This window comes from Acanthopagrus latus, chromosome 9 (genome assembly GCF_904848185.1).
Source record: "Acanthopagrus latus isolate v.2019 chromosome 9, fAcaLat1.1, whole genome shotgun sequence".
Taxonomy (NCBI): domain Eukaryota; kingdom Metazoa; phylum Chordata; class Actinopteri; order Spariformes; family Sparidae; genus Acanthopagrus; species Acanthopagrus latus.
The window spans coordinates 5,750,496-5,771,215 of NC_051047.1; the positions used below are offsets into that span (position 1 = coordinate 5,750,496).

The 20,720-nt window shown below is 39.2% G+C and overlaps 1 protein-coding gene across 1 annotated transcript in view; it reads left to right on the forward strand.

The window, feature by feature from the left end:
• The first annotated feature begins 1,312 nt into the window (after window positions 1-1,312).
• xpo4 (exportin 4) overlaps window positions 1,313-20,720 on the forward strand; it is a 57,072-nt gene continuing 37,664 nt past the window's right edge. The window contains exons 1-6 of the mRNA XM_037108735.1: window positions 1,313-1,402; window positions 6,833-6,938; window positions 7,692-7,833; window positions 8,716-8,854; window positions 11,899-12,015; window positions 12,188-12,341. Of these exons, the coding sequence (XP_036964630.1) occupies window positions 1,313-1,402; window positions 6,833-6,938; window positions 7,692-7,833; window positions 8,716-8,854; window positions 11,899-12,015; window positions 12,188-12,341 (748 nt within the window). The remainder of the gene's footprint in view (window positions 1,403-6,832; window positions 6,939-7,691; window positions 7,834-8,715; window positions 8,855-11,898; window positions 12,016-12,187; window positions 12,342-20,720) is intronic.

A 20,720-nucleotide genomic window follows, 5' to 3' on the forward strand; every position in this document is an offset into this window, starting at 1 on the left:
GAGGTAAAAATACAAACTCAGAAATATGTTCTCAGAGGGAAATAAGTCTTTCCAAAAACTATTGAGTGCTCCTTTAACTTCTTGCCTATGACATGTTGATTCATCACCAAGATGTGAATATATTATTAAAATTATAACTAGTGCATTAATATGAAGGCAGCATTATAATGTTGTACTCAGGCGAGACTGTTATATACAAATGTGTGGTTCATTTCTTCACATCATATTTCTATCAACTCTTGTATGTAAAGGTGTAATCTGCAAACTATAGCTATAAATTAAATGTTTAAAAAATGCTGAAGAATAATGAAGCAAATATCAGAAGGAAATATGTGTTATTACATAAATTGCAAGTTCTCTTTCATGCTGCTTCTTACAGAGTCTTTGGTCTTGAGCTATAATTAAATCTTTCTGGGAAGGTATTTCAGTGCAAATAAACGTCATATTTCCATCAGGATATAAATGCTTATAATCCTTTTTTTCTTTTTTTTTAATGTTAAAAAGGGGACATTACACCTACATATAACTGATTTCACACTTTTGGGGGACCTATGGTTCTCAGCAAGGAAGTGTATAGTATTTAAATGAATTGAATGGGACCCTTACAGTTGACATGTGGTACAATGAAATAAGAAGGATTTTTATCCCTAGAAAGTGTGCCTGCAGTCCTGAGAGGCAGTGACAGGAACATTAGTCGCATATGGAATCATTTCTTTAATCTTGTACCACAGGCTGTTGGAAATAGCTTGATTTACCACCAAATCTTTAATTATATAGTAAGAATGTGTTATTGTAAATGTGATCTGTGTTGATGGGATTGGTAGGGAGGGGAGAGGAGGTGCTGTCAGTATACTTTTGTTTGTCTTTTATGAATGATGTAAGTGGGTTCACTTTAAAATCACAATAAAGAATACTATGAGACAAAAGAAGTAGAAGAACTTAAAATTAGACAGTGAAGTAGTCTGATGCTTTCCTCTACTTCTCTGTATATTATTATTATTATTATTATTATTATTATTATTATTATTATTATTGATATGATTAGGCTACTGATGGTAATATTTTCTTCATTAAATGGTCAGTATAAAAAGTTTGCACAATAACTTATAAGGAACTTTTATTTGAACTCAGTCAGTGTTGGATCTAATGCTTTTATGTGATATTTGGATATTTATCCAGGACATACAAATCCTGACTTGACCCTTGTGTAAATATGTGTTAGCCTGGATTACATAACCCACTGGCAGCACGCTGAGATTGTCGGGTTGAACCCTGCCGGGTACCAGCGCTGTAATCCCACAATGCAGAGCGCATGGCGCGTCATTGGAGAGGGACGATGATGGCGGCGGTCGGTGCACCAGAAGTGATCACACAGCTGGAAAGCGCTGCCAAAGTTTTAATGGTGAGAAATTCCACGTTGTTTTGTAGCCGTGGGGAGGGCGACACGTATCTGTTAACTTTGCCTCGGGTGGGGTTTGGTGGTTGAAGACTCCCGCGGTTGTTTGCTTCTTCCCGGTTTTTGTTGATAATGTGTTCAGTTTTCACCGGAGGAGCGCTGTGAGAGCGATGCGTGGCGCCCTGCCTTACCATACCTTACCCCGGCTCTCTCCATCCCGTCCAAATCCGCTCACCGTCGATAACATTCCCCGTGTCTTCATTTCCGTCCTTCCTCTCATGAACCGCCGCCACCACCCTCGTATGTAACCCCGGGTCTGGACTCTTTCCAGCGCGGCTCAGTTGTCCAGAAACTTCAGCGGCTCGTGTCGCGGTGCTCTCAGCCGTTAACGTTCCATCAAGTTGTGCTGCCCTCAGCGGGGCAGCTGGAGCATCTCGCTGCTGTTAGTTTCTCATGTACACGCTGTTGAGCCGCTCGCTTTGTAGCTTTAGCTTCTCCTGTACCTCTTAAACTACTCGTTTAGAGCCAGCGTTTACCTCTTTGCCCTGCCTCAGCACCCGCCAACATGCTCTGTTACAAAACATGGTGAAAACACACAAGCTAGGAGCAAGTGGCTAACCATGTGCATGTCAGCAGTCTGTGAGAGAAACATCAGCTAGCTAGAGCCTGATACTGCTCTCTGCCATTTTGCTACCCCTTGTTATGGTTTTTAAACTGGACGTAATGGACTCTGTTGTCCTGTTCAACTGTGATACTCTGGTATTAGTGTCTTCATGTGAACACGACAGCAGCCATGCAACTGCTTCACCCTCACATTTACTCAGCAGGTGTCTTCTGCATGGATGTTAACTGTGTCTGGCATTGTTGGTGTGAATGTGCAGACAGTATGTCGGACTAACCATGGCTGTAACAAGAAGCTGCATCATGTATTGACTAAATATAAAACACATTCATACAGTTGTCAGTCTGACACCATGTCTGTTACAGGCTGATTATTACATGATGAAGCACAGCTTTTGATTTATGTTATCTACTTTGACAGGCAGCCACTTGGAAAAAACTTCAACTCTGTTGTGTCTTTCTGAATCTCAGATCAGATATTGTACTCATTCACACGCTGTACTAACTCTTTCCCTTTTTGTAGATTGTTTTGTATTAGGGGTCAACCAATATGGCCTTTTCAGGGCTGATTTATACATTAGTAATCAAAGAGACTTAAAACCCACATTCATTTACAGTAAAAATACAACCTATGTGTCAAAATGAGAAAAAAAACAAACAGTTTAGTTTTTCTGCTATTTTATGCTTCCTCTCCTAGATTCAATTGATAGTTACTAGTTACTTTGCAGTTTCAGATTATTAAGTGTTTATTTGCAGTTCATTATGAAGTGTTACCTATCAGATATTACTTTAGGTGACACATTGTGTTAGAGGGTGCTGCATCAGCCAAAGTAGCACATTTTTAAATCTGATTATTTTATCAGCAATCTGACAGAAAACTCACAGACACTGATAATTGGAAAAATGCTGAATATCTGTCCTGATAATCAGCCATGCCAATACCCCTATTTTATAGCCTCTTTTCCTCAGTTTATAGTGTAGGGACAGATATAAAAATAAGTCTAGTGGCCAAGATTACTTAAATCCCAGCTAAAATTGAACAGCGGTGGCATGTGTTACTCAGTCACATGGGTGCCACAGAAAGTTGAATTTATAGCAATACATTTAAAAAGAACCTTCTTTGCACTCCTGCTGTATTCTGTCAATAATCTTTTGTAACATTTTCAATAAAGGTTAGCATTTTGTGAATCAGCACTTGCTTATAATATATAATAGCATATTATACAATTGTCAGAATGATTTTATACTGGTGTCCTTAAGATCCAGTTTGACTTTTTTATATAGTCCATTGTGTTTACATCAGCTAACCTCTGTGCAGGGCTCAAAGTTAGCTCCAGCCATTAGTCCTGGGCAATGTGCAAAATTTTATTTCACCCAAATATCATGATAGACGATATCAGCGTCCTACATCATGGACAACATGTAGCCTCATTTGGATCCCTTGGCTCGCCATTCACTCACACTTTATACCGGAAATATTGCCAAACTGATGAGCTGGCGTTTTTCTTGGGAACCAAACTTGTATGGTACAGAGCTGCATGCATGCTGCTACATCAGGCCAATTAAAGTCTGCACCTTTTTTGTACCCAGCCTGTATGTGATTGCCATACAAAGTGTAGTAATTTGTATTATTCCTTATAAGGCTCTTATTCATACAAACTTTAGTTTAGCAGGATATTGTTAACATGTTGAAAATATGAGGTACATTCTCAGATAAATACATCATTGGTCTTGTCATAGTAGTTGTATTTATTAGAGAAATCATTGTAAAATAACATTAAATTCCAACATTTCAAATTCTCACATGGTTAAGATTAATTCCTCCTTAAAATTTCAACCAGCATGGTCTCAGTTGTCTAGCCTTTTTTGAAAATTTTATATCTATGGCTCATTAGCCCAGCGTTTATTCTGGCTTGTCCAGTTCTTGGAGCTGCATGGTACATTGAAAAAAAAAGTTGTGATTATTTTGACAAAATATAAATCATCACAACTTTTACTTTCACTGAAAAAACCTATTAAAGTCCTGCTGATGTGACCTCTGTTGTGGTCTGTAATATTGGGAGAACAAATTTCTATGCATGGCATCTCTACATTACTGTAATACCTCTTTATAATTCTGTTTGTCACACATTTGAACTCCAAAAATTGCTGCTATTAGAATTAGAGGATTTTAGAGCAGTAGGACGAGAGCCTGGTTGTAGCTTCCCTGTGAAGGTGTTCAGGACAGAAAGAAACCAACAACAACGACCAAAACATTCCAGTGGTTTCCCAGACTGGCTTCAGACATTTTGTATAACAAGTTCTGGTTGACTCTCTTGTGAGTAAAATGACTCGTTTGGTTATGAAAATGTGCACCATGTTTGACTGTGTAGGTGAAATGAACAATTCTGCAAGTTAATACTGTCAACACTATTGGATATGCTACTGTCAATATTTACATGACAGTTTATAGTCAGGTGAACCTCAATTAATTTAGCTTTGATTTGAAATAAAACTCAGTGTCATCAGTGCCAAACATACAAATGGGCTGTAGTTATTCCTCACTGTAATAAACAGCAGTGGATCAAAACTTAGAATAAAATGATTTATCTTTTCTATGTCACCCACAATGAACTCCTAAGGGACTGATTTTATTTATTTATTTTACATTGGATCAATACAGCGGTCCCTTTAGAGGTGATGTATTAATTGATTTTCTCTATTTTTTGCCACTCTGAGGCACCCACATCATTGTCATAATCTCACCATGTGAAATAGGGCTGTCAGGACATTGGATTTTCACTACATTGCTGTCCTGGCCATTTAAATTCACGATAACGAGATTATTATACTATATATAGATTTTTTATTTTTTATTTTTTAAATATTGGCAATCAGATCTATATTTAACATGGTTTGCTGTGTTTCATCTGTTTTTTGGTGAATAAAATACCCTCAAAATAAAAGTGTTAGTAGGTGGAAAGAAACAAACTGTTGAAAATAAATGTACAAAAAGAACATTACTATCAACTACTCAATTACTGGAGAAAAGGCTACTAGATTAACTCAAACAAAAGATGCACTAAGGCCAATCACTGGGTTATTCATACAATATTATCATATTTGTGTTATAAACACAGTATCAGTATTGAATTTTGTAATATGTTTATTGTGAATATAATGATATTGCAACACCCTGATATAAAAAGTTAACTGTAGTAAATTATTATAATTACTAAAAGTTTATTGCAAACAGAAAACAGTTGATGTTTGAACACCCAGCAAACACAGAGCCACACTGCTGAACTACAGTGCATTCAGAAAGTATTCAGATGCCTTCACTTTTTCCACATTTTGTAATGTTGCAGATATGTAGATATATGTGTCACTAAATCCGATATGTTCATCAGCTGCACACTTTTTCTTGTCTGCTTGTTATGGTGCTGGACATGTGGTGCACTGTGGGATTATCAGAACATTTTTTGTTTATCAGCCACAACAGAGAGCTGTTTATGATGCAGATGAGCGCAACGAGATTGAACAGAAACAGTTAAGTGGTGGGATGTCAAATCAAAACAGTCAGGTCATAAATCTGTTGGTTTGTCACCAAAAGCAACATCTATTGATCTGTTTAACATTACATTTATATAGTATTATTTGTCGTATGGTGTGTCTGCCATCTCATCACAGTATATAATGTGCCTTGAAGAGAGAGTGTGTGTGTGTGTGTGTGTGTGTGTGTGTGTGTGCATGTCTGTGTTTCGATAAAAGGGTCTTTCTTTCTGTGCTGCCTTCAGCCGCAGAGCTGCTTTTACTGCAATTAGGCCTGGAATGTGACTTTCTTGCAGAGCTGTATCATGGCGACACTCCTCAATAAAAGTGTGTGTGTGTGTGTGTGTGTGTGTGTGTGTGTGTGTGTGTGTGTGTGTGTGTGTGTGTGTGTGTGTGTGTGTGTGTGTGTGTGTGTGTGTGTGTGTGTGTGTGTGTGTGTGTGTGTGTACACATGTTGTGCTTTCTCACTTGGACTCAGTGTATTTTAAGCAGTAGTGCCTTTATTGTTGTTCAGGCGGGTTTACTTAGATGTTCTTGGTATTTCTGATATAAAGTTGAGTACAATATTAATATCAGGGTGTTTGACAGTTATAGTCCTTGTATAGTGCTTGCTCTCCTGGGTGCAAATCTGTACAACTGCAATATATTAATGCAGCAGCAATATCAATATGAAGGATATCATCTCTTGATTTGACCAAATTAAGTGTATACTGAACAGTGTTGGTGATACCTAAGATATATATATATAGATATAGATATAGATATAGATATAGATATAGATATGTTTTGTCTTAAAATGCGACTGCTGCTGAAAAGCACTCTTATTAAAACCTTTTTCATATTTTAAGGCGTGTTGTTGTTACTCCATGAGATTATGTAGCTAAACCTGCATCTTTGTGAAACCCATAATTTTGGAGAAAATCTCCAAGAAAACACAAAACTAAGTGAATCCTTTTTTCTTCTGTAGTTGATGTTGGCAGTAAAATCTATAAATGTATGTCACATGTACAGTGTTTACACTAGACACATGCACATTTTAAAGCATATGATAATATGTTTCTGTCAGGGTCTGTAGCATGGTGCGTACAGGTTTGCCACCCATTTTCATCACTCATTGACTTTATGATATTCCACCAAACACCATCTTTTAAATCACAAATATAAACTTGAATTAGGTCTCTTTTTAAAGTTTGGGAACTCAATTTTACTATATTTTGTACTGTGAAGAACTAAGCCCTATCTGTCTATACCTATGGTCTGTGTGTGTTTTTTTTTTTTTTACAGGCACCGCCGTCCATGGTCAGCACAGAACAGAGGCAGCATGCTGAACACATATTTCTCTCCTTCAGGAAATCCAAATCCCCTTTTGCCATCTGCAAGCACATCTTAGGTAACTCTTGATTTTAGCATTTAGCCTGCACAGCTTATTTTACCTATGTGGTCGTATTTGAGGTTGGTGATTTGGCCTTAAAACAATATCATGACTTGTTAATCACAATCCACAATTTAATTTGCAATCGTTTTTCTTGCAATGCCCTGAAGACTCTAGACAGATTTTTAATAGCCTGTGAATTGCTCCAACACGATGATGGTTCTTTTTTTTGGCGCAAGCTCCTCATCTGTGATGTCAGTTCACACTGCAATGTTTACAATACATCAGTGAGGTTATGCAAAGTTTGGAGACGGAGGTAATAGGACATTAAAGAAGTTTAAAAAAAAAGTGTCTTGACCTGATCTCATCTGGTCTCGGTGAGAGATGGGGCACACCCTGTACAGGTTGCCAGTCTGTCACGGGGCTTACAAAGACACAGACAACCATTCATGCTGACACCCACACCTGGGGCAATCTAGGATTGGATCTGTTAAAACAGTAAACAGCACTTTTTTTTTTCAGTGACTAGTTGGTAAAGAATGCAGGTTACTGCTAAAGTGGGATTACTGCCAAGCATGTAAAGTCCTTCATTGTGCCATTACATTGAAACTGCATTTCGTAGCATTTACATTAACATTAAAGTGCAGGCAAATTGTACTGGCTCACAAAGAAACCAGCAGTATATTTTCAACCATGAATTCTCTTGTTTCCCACTTTATCTTTCTTCATCCTTATATTTCTCATCTCTTACCACCATTCTTCCCTCTCCAGAGACCAGTAAGGTGGACTATGTGCTGTTCCAGGCAGCCACGGCCGTCATGGAGGCGGTGGTGCGGGAGTGGATCCTGCTGGAAAAGACCAGCATCGAGTCTCTGCGGGCATTTCTCCTCACCTACGTCTTACAGAGACCCAAGTAAGAGAGAAGGAGAGAGGCATAATTAAACCTGTGTGTTTCTTCTCAAGGTATTGGTGAGTGGTAGGATTCACAAGAACATCGATTGACCTTACCTCCTGTTACAAAAGTCTAAAGCACAAAAACATTGATGGTGTAACTATGTAATTCAGGAGCCATTAATATTTATCAGTAAAACTTTTAAATCCCCCAGATATATTATGGTCTTTTTGATGAGCCAAATATAAAAGATATAAACCAAGCATGTACTGTAAGCAGTTGTTCATTTGTTTGGTTGATTATTTGTGCAAGTATGCCATTTCAGATTGTTTTTCTCTCAATAACTAGATTACTGAAATGATCTGTAGTTGTTTTCTTAAATTGAACAGCATTTTATTTTTACACAATTTGATCTAGTGACACATGCTTTTATATGTATAATAAGACAGTGGAATCAGATACATTGAATGTCTTGGTTGATGTTCGTAAGCTCTTGTTTCTTCATTCCTGTGTCTACTGGTATAAACATAAGAGAAGAAGAGCACACAGTAATTTGATATGTGTATAAGTGACAGAACCTGGAATCTACCAAGGTTTCTGACCTGCTGTAGTGACAGCTTACCAAAACCATGTTCAACAAACAAGCTTGAAGAATGTCTGTTTGCTTTTGTTTGATTAGGCAGTGGGGTTTTTGTAATAAAAAAAAAAAAAAGTACACAAAATGTAATAAAGTTAGCTTTTTCAAGGGATGCAGGCCAAAGAAAATAAGCTGCAGCCATGATTGCAACCTCAGACACTTCTATTTCACTTTTGTGTATCTTGCTGTTCTCAGTCCCTGCTGATCAGTTAATCTCATGTCTGTTTTACTTCCTGTAAGTTACTCTGGATCTGTGTTTCCTCCAGCCTGCAGAAGTATGTCCGTGAGCAGATCCTGTTGGCTGTGGCAGTCATTGTGAAGAGGGGCTCTCTAGACAAAAGTATCAACTGTAAAAGCATCTTTCATGAGGTCGGACAGCTCATCAGCAGCGGGAACCCCACCGTGGTGAGAATAACATGCTGATGTATTTATACGTTATGTATTTCAATCCATGAATCCTAATCACAGTCAGCAAATAAATGATCATTGTTCATGTCATTGTTCATGTCATTGTTCATGTCATTGTTCAGTGGTCAAATGCATCCTGAATGAGGAAAACAAGTGACATTGTTTGCAGCGATCCTACAGCATCAGAAACCACGTGTGTCTCTACATTAACATAAGCATTTGCACACGAGGAACAGCTGATAAACTTAATTATCTAAAACTCTTGACTCGCCCGCAGGATCGGTTAGTGTTTCATGTTAATTTGTGTCCAAAGGTCACACAGTCCAGATTCCGACAGTAAGATAGTTTGCCATGAAACAGCTGTCCTGAGATTCTGACATTGTGTTCACTGAAATGTTGAAATTAACTTAATGCATCCTCTCCGATCATAAAATCAGAGTGGACGTTTTGTGAACCTGCCTGTGTAGGTGCATCTTACTGTCTGAATAATGCGCTCTTTAAAAAAGCAGGAAACAGACTCTGCCTTTGACGTAAGACCAGATTCTAGTTGGTCTATGGCGCTTCGCTTTCTGCTGCCTCAATATATCCACAATCAGTGTGCCTGACCCCACACCTCACTTTAGGACTCACATGCCCAGAGCGGTCAGGTGGCCGCAAGTACATTTGCTATTTACACAACATTTGTGCTGGGCATGAAAACAAGAAATGCATCAGTTCTGACATTTGCGCTGTCCTGTGTGCCGCTTTGTGCCGGATGCAAGATAGATAAAAATGCTTAGCAGAATAGACAGTTTTTTCTGTTTTAACTGCGTGAAGACCGATAATTGGTTGAATGCATTCTCAGTAGCTGTAAAGAGATTGTAGAAGACAGTTGTATTCACTTCTTAATACTTTCTCTCTTTCCCTAAAAAAACTATGCTACATTTCAGAAAAAAATGTATGTACTTCTACAGTAATAACTACAGGAGCACTAAGTTTGTCGGTACAAATGGTAAAACTGGAAAATAAATATTATTTATAAAATGTGTGCTGCTGTGTTAGACGTTATCTTTGTAAGTTCACATTAAAATAGTGGTGAAAACATTGAGGTTTGACAGTTGAAGGGATTTGTGACTATTTGTGACTCTTGCAGTAAACTGTCTTGCATCCAAACCAAAGACGGTCAGTGTCATTGATCAAGTCATGGTTTTGTGTTTTGTTTTTTTCCTCAGTAAACTGTACTGTTCAGTTTATACTGAAGACAGAAACAGACTCAAAACAGACACCCAAGATTCAGTTGCAGATGAATAGTAAAACTGGTGCAGTGTATTTCAGACACATTTAAAGCATGAGATAGAACTGGGTTAAAGCTTTGTTATTTATTGTATTTTTGACTTGATGAGCCACATTTGTGTCCTGGTTACAAACTTCCCGCATGGAAATCTGGCTCACACTACAGACAACTCAGTGTGAAAATAAAGAATGGCACAAAAGCCGTTTTGGGAAACGCTCCAGGCATGTCAGTAGAAGAAAGTGTAATAGTGAGTGCCTGTGTTCATTGCTAATGCACACAAATCGATTTTGTGTATCAATGTTGTTAAAGGGCATTTTTTCATTTTTCATTATAACCTAATATGCTATGAACTGTTCAGGTGAAGTTACAAATCTGAAGATAGGTTATTATGAGATGTGCTGTTGATGACCCAGGAAACATTTAAGAAGCAAAATATTTGTAAAAATTAGCTTGAAATTGTCTCTGTGCTCCTCTGTATTATAAAACAAGCTCTCGCTGATACCAGTAGGTGGCACTATTTCCTTAGGTTCCCAAACCAAACCCTGAACCACAGAGGGGCAACTGTGTACCATGGATGCTTAAAAGCACAAGTTAAATCTTAAACACAGACTACAGCAGGTTTATCTCACTGATAAGGATCCAGAGAACCAGACAAGGGTTTGTGTTCCGTAAAGTCGCCTCAGGACCTGTTTGTTTGGGCTGAAATTCTGCAACTATAGTCTTAATGAACGACAATCATCTTAAAGTCTTCAGAGTCACGACCACTGACGCCAAAGTCCTTTCACAGTTGGAAACTATTTGACACATTTCCTGTAAAAATGCCATGCATTCATGTTTTAAAAAATGTCTTGAAATTCATCATTTAACATGAGATAGTTAGCTGGTTAAGACAGATGTTGGCCTTTAATATTCTTAGTAGAAAACTTGAGAATGGGCTGAGTAAGCCAAGGGGGCTCATTCTGTTCGGTGTACCGGTATAATTCATTTATAGTCATTTATAGTCATAAGTCATTTATAATTTATCAAATGAAAAAAATAGTAAATTCATTATCAACTTTTATCCTTTATCCTTGGGGAACAACTGTGTTGTTGATTTAACCATCTGGTTTTCTGAGAATTAATTTTATGATAATTTACCATTTGATAACCCATGAGGTTTACACTGTCATACCACTGATCGCTTGTCCATCCATCAATCCATCCATAGGTCGTAAGAGTTGTCATTTTTAAAAACAGTGGTGCGCCAGAACAGAAATATTTATGCTTTCTCTGTATTTCACATTACTTACCAACAATATGAAGTACACAGTATACACTATTGCACTATTGCACTTTTGCAATAAGTGTTAAAGGAAGATCAACAGACTTTACTGTTTTATACAGTAAACAATGTGACAGAAACTACTCTCACTTATTTTGTTTTCTGACATCTTCACTGAGCTGTCTCACCACTAACCACAGCTTGCTATAATGGTTTGCAGCTGTGAGCGTTTCCTTTGTGCGTTGCTTTGTACATCAACATCACACTCAGAAATCAAGCTGCACGCTCCCTGTTTCAGTTTACATAATTTTGTTGTTTTTCCAATGTATCACTGACACATTCAGAACTCTCTTGGATTAAGTATGTAGTATTTCATTTGGACAGTGTACCAGTCTCTCCTTGGAAGAACATTCAGGCTCCCTCGTTGGATCTGTAGCCTTGTTTGACCTCAGTATTACTTCTTGTGTAACATTTGACTTGTGCGATCACACAACTCTCTCTTCTTAGCAAACGCTGGCCTGCTCCATCCTCACCGCCCTGCTCAGTGAGTTCTCCAGCTCCAGTAAGACCAGCAGCATCGGCCTCAGCATGGAGTTTCACGGCAGCTGCAAGCGTGTGTTCCAGGTTTGTTCCCGAGGTTTCCACCTATTCTGTGTCTTCATGAAGCAGCGATTATTTTTCTCCATTCTTTTTTTCTCATTAACTCACAGTTAACTGCTTTTTCTATCATGCATTACTTTTTCTTTCGAAATTCATACATCTCTCTCTTGTTTTTGAATCTCTCCGTCACTTACAGGAGGAGGGCCTGCGTCAGATCTTTATGTTGACCATGGAGGTGCTGCAGGAGTTCAGCCGCAGAGAAAACCTAAATGCGCAGATGTCGTCTGTCTTCCAGCGCTACTTGACTCTGGCCAACCAGGTCCTCAGCTGGAACTTCCTGCCACCAAATTATATCCTTTCTTCGTCAGAGGTTGAGAGGGATTAAGACACCTGGTGAGGTTAGGACAATGAATTTGACTGTTTCTCCAACTTGACACATGATTGGATAAATTCTGGAGAGGGTCAGTCCTAGTTACCAACATAACTACACACGTGAAATATTTACCACTAGTTGGGGACAAAATAAAATCTTAAAATTTAAACAATCCCACTGGTGTTTTATGTGTAGTTTACTCATTACTTGTATCATTTGGGGATTTTAATAAGCATTTATTTGCTGAAATCTGGCACCATGAGATTGTAACAATCAACGTTCCAGCGGAATTCAGTTGTATAAGAAAACAAAAGCAGTTTAGTTGCTGATCAAAAATTAAAAGTAAGGTTGTAAAAAGGTTTGTAGGAAATGTAACTAGGTATGTCAAATAATTTTGTTTTCTACCTTTAAAACAACTGCAGAGCTGTTAGTTTTATTACAGGTTTGATGAAGAGGGTCGTGTTGGGGTTGTAAATGAAAGTCATTAGATGGTCCTCACACAGTGTGTCGACCTCTTATATACTTATTTTTGTGACTATAAATGAGTGTATATAAGTATGCATTGTCCCTATACTGGCTCATTCTGTGTGTGTGTGTGTTTGTGTGTGGCATTACAAATATGTGAAACCCAGGACTGCATATCTGTCAGTCAGTTTGCTTTATAGTTATCTCTTGTACACACGTCCATATTGTCTCTGCAGTTGGCCGCATTGTTGAGCGATCTTGGGTCTTTGTGTGTGTCTGTGTGTTTGTGCATGCACGGGCGGGCTCATTACAGCCTAAATCCCGACCAGCCTGGCATCCTTTCTGCTGGTCTGAGGGGATCTGGAGTGGCGCTTGCTGCCAGCCAGGGCCATGTATCACTTTCAAAGAGGTGTCTGTGGGTCCATCTCCGTATCATTCCAGTGGCCCACCACCCCCGCCTTGGCTTGTTGAGGCTCCCCTTGGTATGCCTGGCACGCTCGGTTTGATATGTGTGTGTGTGTTCTCAAAGATGCACTTTGAAGTCCCCTCTGTGTGTGTGTGTGTGTTCTTAAAGGCACATTTTCAGTCAGTCCTCTGTGTCAGTATAAGGTTTTGCAATTAGTTTTTTTACAGTTTAATTTTTGTTTGGTCTATATGAAGCTAAGAAAACACTTACAGGGCTAGTTCAACCCCCTTAACATTCATTTTCTTTTAACTAGATGTTAGACTCTCACTCTCAGAAGGGCTGGGAAAAATGACTGTAAAACAATATTGTGATATTTGTAGGCCATATCGCTTTTGCTAGGACTGTGCACAAAATCAATCAATCAATATCAAGATGTTTTGACCAAATTTCTCAATATCAATACTATGACTGTTGCTTTCACAGAGTACAAACACAATGAGGTTTTTGATCAACAGTCATTAGTAATGTGTTCATAATGCTTGAGCAGGTGAAGAAAAGTATTAGAACAAGTTGAATGGTCTGGTAAAGAAAATATTTAGAAAATGACATCACTTTAATGTAAGGCAGCCTTTAAAACTAGGAAAAGATGAAATTTATGTTATTTATCACCAAATGAAGATATTCAAAATCTAACTCCATGTATAGCCTTGTTGCCCAGCCCTGGCTTTTACACTGTTCACTTTACCTTAAATGTAAATCAATTTACTTTTATAGTTGTTTTGATTTTCAAACTATGGCTGTCTGCAACGGAAATCCCCTTTAAAAAATCATTAAGTTTCTGGAAGTGAATGTAAAGCAAAGATAGCTGGATCACTGATGATGAAATAAGGTCTCCCAGTTGCACTAGTTGCATGTAAATAGAGCTGTAGATCTCTGCTTCCTTCTTGTTGAGTTGTTAAAAATGTTGAATGGATGTCTCAGGCCATAGAAATAGCACAAGAATTCTCAAATCAAGAGGCATTCTCCTTGAAACTCTGTGCATGTGAGTGTGTGTAAACCTACAAGTGTGTTGGCTGTTGTTGAAAAGGAGAACAGATTGATGAAGAGCATCGGGAGGCCTGATTGAGTGCGGCCGCCTGTCTGCAAGTGTCACAGCACGCCTCTGCCTGTGTGATGTGTTGCAAATGTCCAGTTTGCCAGTGTGGGTATCAGGGGGCCTCTCCTTAATTGCATGGCTGACAGCCACCACCTTTCAAACACGAATACACACACTCCTCGACCGGCTCAAAGACCCTTTTTAAAAAGCCTCCCTCCCTTTGACGAACCGAGCGGCATGCATGTCATCTGTCCTCGCCGTCGTCTGAACCTCTCGGCCCTTCAGCTCCGGTGTCATCTGTTGGAGGCACGCTCCCCGGGCGTCGGTACGACACTGTGTCACTCCACACAGGGCTTGACTCCGGCCAGGGTCGCGGTCAGGCCTCCAGGCTGCGACGGCAGTCAGGTGCTGTAAATGGCTGTCCGAGCTGACAGATAGATCACCCTCCGTCCCTGCCGCCTCCAATCAGCTGAATCAGTCTGCATATCTGGGTCCTCTTGATATAGTTGAGATGCATTTGCTATATGCGGGAATCTCTAAATTCATGTGTTGTTTGTGTTGCTCTAAAAGCCAGTGGCGCTTTGGTCCCCTTTAGTTTTCTTCCATCTGTTCTTTTCTTCAGTGCAGAGGAATGTGTGAATTTCACGGTGTATCAGCTCACTAAAACTCACATTAAAGCATGGCCTTCCACACCTCTTTGACCAAGTTACTTATACACTTAATCATAACAGTGACAGACAAAAGACAGACCTGTTTGTTTGTTTGTTTGTTTGTTTTTAGTTTTAGCTTACAAAATTAACTGTATTAACTTCTCTGAGCAACAGTGGCCCCCAGCAGCCTTGTACAGAGATACTCTTGTGCTCAAGAGATGACTGACATCAGTATTCTCATTAACTCCTCAGTCTATTTATTGGCATTTTGGCCCTCAGGTTAAGGTTAGGATTTTAGGATTTGGAGTGTGTAAGCTGATGCTGGATGTTTGCCTTGGCCCTGACCTGTATGGAGAATCTTCAACTACTGCTGTCTAAACACAGGTTGGAGGGTCCGTCGAAAGATGAGTAATATGCCAATTGACACTGTGATGGGCATGTATCTTCTGAGTCATGTGAAATTTAAAGTAGATACTTTCCTGTTAGACTGAATACTTCCTTTAAAAATTATATGGACTATATTGAGATAGAGAATAACGTTGTTGTATTTCTGCAGTGATTCAAACATTTGGTGGCATAATTGATATATCTATGGTTAATTTAAGTTGTGGGAGAATTAATGACAACTGCTGTCTAAACACAAGTAGGGCCAAACAGTAGAGGGAAATGTGAAAGGAAAGGGAGGGGTTGGGGGCGGGGGGGGTCAGTGTGGAGGTATTTCTGGACTGTTATTTCACATGGCGAGGCTGTAGGGGAGACTTAAGGCAGGATATATCACTTAAACCCTACCACGCGCCTTAGCATAGCGCTGCGCTCTTCGCAAGGCCGCTGCCAGACGCTCAGCCAGTCCTCCTGAGCAGCGGGTCCATCCTCAGTCAGGATCAACCATAATGAATAGAGGATACACAAGAAGCTCGCTAATCCACAACCATCAGCCACGAAGGTCGTTCAGGCCTGCAAAATGATCAGATTGTTGAGATTATCTACTTTAAGTGGTCATGAAAATACTATCGAATAGATCTGTGAAGTGCTGATGAAAGAGGTGCTGAGAATGTGATATATGAAGTCGGGTTTAATTTTGTCGTAGAGAGGCTTAATAAAGTTTACCATGGGTTGCAAAATTTAGCTTATTTATTACACACGCTACAAAAACATTCAGTTGGGAGATAATATTTTCACTCATGTCCGATTGGTAGATTTATCAGCAGGATTACACAAAAACTACAGCAGAGATTTCCACTAAACCTGGGTGGAGGATGGGTCTGAGACCAGGACCTTTTTAACCTTTGGTGTAGATCCAGGTAAAGTGACAGATCCAGGAACTTTGTCCCACTTTCTCTATCATAACATCATAAACGATTAGTGGGAGTGATACTTTTGCATGAAATTTTCATTTTTTCTGAGGAAAGAAAGAAAAATCATGATGAGGTGGCATATTTTGGAGTTTATGTTTTTTTATACATCTGGAGAACAAGATTTGTGAGTCAGGACATCTCTGCCATGCTACAGCAATTCATTACCTTCTGTAGTGTCACAAATGTTACCTTTGTCAACGAACTACAGCTTCAGCAAATTGGATCTTACACGTCGCCATTGTCATCATTTTAATATTTTTGATTAATTGTGCAGCCCAGATTATTTGGATGATACTGAATAGCCTCTGCTGTACTGTTCTCTGCTAGTTAGAAACAGGCTAACAGGCTAAACTAAGACACAGAACATAGTAAATATCATTCCTGCTAAATGTTAGCGTCAACACACACAAAATGACAACACAAACATGCTGACGTTAGCATTTATCACAAAGTATATGCTATGTATAGCCTCACAGAGCTGCAAGCATGGTTGCTGACTTTTATTCCTGCTAATAGAAGGGTGGTGACAAAGAGACACAAATCAAATCTGTAAAGGCGCTGACTAAGATGTCTGAAAATCTTGTTGGAGTATAATTAATAGCTAGTCAATCTTTGTTAGCATGTGGTAACAAAATGAGCAAACCCTGAAAGATGATGAAATGAAAATGTTGTTGTTGACATATTGTTGTTTGGTTTTGTGGTGCACATAATTCATCCTCTCTTGTATATCCAGAAAGGCTCAGCCCACATTTGCTGTTTTGTAGTCATGTGGTTAGTTTATGCTTAGCAACGCTCACTGAATTATAGCCCATGAAGGAAAGAATGAGGGTTTTTTTATTGCAGCTATGTTCCTGCTGACTCTTTGAAGAAGAGAGCATCCACTGATGCACAGTACCTGGGCGAAGGTTCACATGCTAGACCATAAATTCTGGACAGCCAGGTGTCTGTCACCGATTTGGAGCTGATAATAGTCTGCTTGCTTTGCTCACAATAAATGGAATCAGGGCAGAACATGAATCTTGAAATTCTGGTTGTTTCAGTGCCAAAGGAACTGGTGGATCAGACAAACTTACCAGCAGCAGCTTTACTGGCATTTGACTGCTTGCTGCTGTTAATTACAGTATCACAATCAGTGTTAATGTGTCCGTCTGGCTGCGAATTTGGCAAATGCGTGTGAGAACCAGGGGTGTGTGAATCTCTTCACTCGTGTTTGATTGAGCCTCTTGCGGTCAGTACGTTTGGTGTGTGTTAGGCCTGTCGATTGTGTTCCTGTGTGTGTGCCTGCTTATCTGTCAGTCCGTCTTGTCTTTCCAGTGGAAAATTGACGTGTCACATTAGTTATTCTTGAGCCTGCTGGAAGGGTTGAGATAGTAGCAGGTGATGTCTTTTAAAAACCCACCAAACCACAGCCACATGTCCTAGTCACTCCGCGCACATTACTCATCCTGGAGGCATGTACAACACACACACACACACACACACACACACACAAGCGGTCCATCTTTTTCTTTTTTTGAAGCGGAGTGGATAGCACGGTAAATTCACTTGTCAACTCAGCGAGTACATTTTTCTCAGAATCAAGAGCGAACACTTTATAATCAGTTCAGCTCAGTTGTTAACTTTTTCATGACAGTAATAGTGAGAACGGCAAGAAAACAGTCAGGATTTCTATGACACAATGGTGATTATGCATGTAGTGTGTGTTTATTTAAGAATAGATAATAATAACAGGTGAAAGTCCCCATTAAACAGAAATACCTTAATACAGGTTAATCACCTCTATGTGCTCAGTGTGTCTTTAATGAAGAAGTAAGTAGTGGGGTTCTATCAAAAAGTTTGAACTCTTTTTTTTGTGACTGTCTATTCATGAACACTTTTCACATTATAAGGACAGTAAGCAAAACACATACATGAAACTAAAAAACGCAAACATATATGAGTGATCGGTAAGTCAAGGCAGAATGTAAAATAGTTCTGAAAAATCAGTCTCACTGGCTAAATTGCAGCCAGGACATTTTCTTGGGTTTCCTTTGGTTACCATCTTAGCCAGTCAGGGATATTTCTAAGGTAGAGAGGAGGAATGTTGTACTGATTTTCTGATGTACAGAGTTTTTGAGACGATTGTTGCCACTTCTCTCCAGAATGTCTGAATACAGGAACAAGACCAGAAAGCATGAGCACCTTAGACCATGATCTCAACACAATCCCTCCAAGTCTCAAATATGACATGTATTCTAGGTGTACATCTCTACTGATATTTTCATTGTATTTTATTTTTTTTTTTACAAATATTCTTAAAGTTGTTGTAACTTGTGTTGCCTGGATGTAGATCATTTTTTAAAATCTTAATCGTGTCACATAATGTCAAACCAAGTTTACGGCTGTGTCCGGCTGTGTAAAATAGTTGAAGTAGCTGTGTAGTTATCATTCCTGAGGTCTCTTGTGAGTTTGACTCAGTCATATGATCTTTAGGAGGGTTTGTACAACCTCTGTCACTGAGGTGGTCCCTCCCTGTGGAGACGTCCTCCGTCTGCAGGACTTGGTTAGTCAGTCCCACTTGATGCAGGATCCAAAATCCACCACTGCTAATTTCTTCTCTTGCGCCTCTCTTTGTCCTTGTGTTACATTTGTCTGTCTTGTGACGAAGGGATTTGCAAGATAAAAGCTAGCTATGTGAAGTATTTATTTAGTTTTATGCAACCGGCATCAAGATTCAGAAGTACTTCAGAGTTAGATTTCAGAAGTACTTTAATGCAAGTGAAAGAGGGAAACAAACCAGAAAAAAAAGAAAAGAAAAAAAGAAACTCAGGATGTTTTCACAGTAATAAAAAGTTCCACCCTGGCATGAAAAAAATAAACATGAACTTGGTCATACTGCAGCACCCTCCTCACTTATTCCGATCTCTTTCTCATTCCTTCTTGCTTCAGAAAGGTTCAGTTAGAGGTCTTCTGCCTCACCACGACTATTTTTAACGAGGCCTTAAAGCCAAGCACTGGACACATACACACTCACACACACAATCTCTCAGACCCTTAGACAGGTGCCAACTTTTGTGCCGAAAAGTGTGGTGTGTTGTGGTGGGGTGTGTGCATGGGGAGTGACTGTGGGCTGGTGTTGGAGGAATGTGTGACCTCGCCGGCCTCTGCCGCTGTTTGGCTTTGATCAAACATTCCTCTAGAAGTTTCCTCCTTCTGCTGTCACAGAGCCACGGGCCAGTGATACGGCTCTGTGTGTGTGTGTGTTTTTATGTGTTTTGTGTGTGTGTGTATGACAGATGACAGAGAAGGAGGTTGTCATTTTCTATTATTTCTGTTTTTCAAGCAAAAGGAAACTCTTTCAGTCTAGAATGTTGAAAGAAAACTACTACTACTATTATTATTATTATTATTATTATTATTATTATTATTATTATTGTAATTATTATCATTATTATTAGAGATTCCACAGTTTCCAAATATACCAAATAACTCCATGTCAGAAACATACAACGTATAAAATGATTCAGGATATCTAAAATATTTCAGTTGGATTTGAATGCGAAACCATAAAACACGTGTTTTGAATCTGAGCCGAATAATTAATCCATTGTTGGTCAGAAGATTTTGTGTTGCACCTATTTTGATAAGCAATTAATCGTCTTTTATTGAGAGTCAGATGAGGGATTATTGGGCCCTTTTCACGCTGGACAGAAAACACACCGACACCCGCCAACATCTGGCTTTTGTCTTTAATGTAATTTGTTCATTCACTTCTGCTTCAACTGTCATAGATGTTTATCAGCTCCAGCTCAGATTGGCTGTGATGTGATCACAACACCTGGGTGGACACTAGTTTTCTCCACTCGTCAGGCGTGACGCTGTGACGTGTGTTGAGGTCAGGGACACTTGCTTGTTCATACTTTTCCAAACATTTCTGTTGCGCTTGCAGAAGAGACTGAAGTTAAAGATATTAAAACAGTAACAACAGTTACATTAGGGGTGGCTCCCTTGTCACTACACAACATATAACTGCGCTGTTACGGCCCCTTGGGCCTCTCATCCAGGTTCTGCTGTAACGTGATTATTTCTGTTCTGTTTTCCCAGCACAATCGTGAAGATGAACATGACACACAAGAAAAAGCTAAGCTTGTCTCCTGGTAATGTGAAATAGGTCAGTCGCCTGCTTTTTAGCAGGTTTACCCATGATTAAAAAAACTGTACCAATTTTAATTTTGATGTGAAAGTGGTATTAGAGTGGGGCTAAAAGGTGTGTGGTAAAAGTGAAGAGAGATTGTCTGTTTGTATTTCCGAAATATAAAGTCAGGAAAAAAGTGACATTCCAGAGAGGCAAAGTTGGACAAAAACAGCAGAAGAATAACCTCATGTGTTTGGGTATATTTATTTG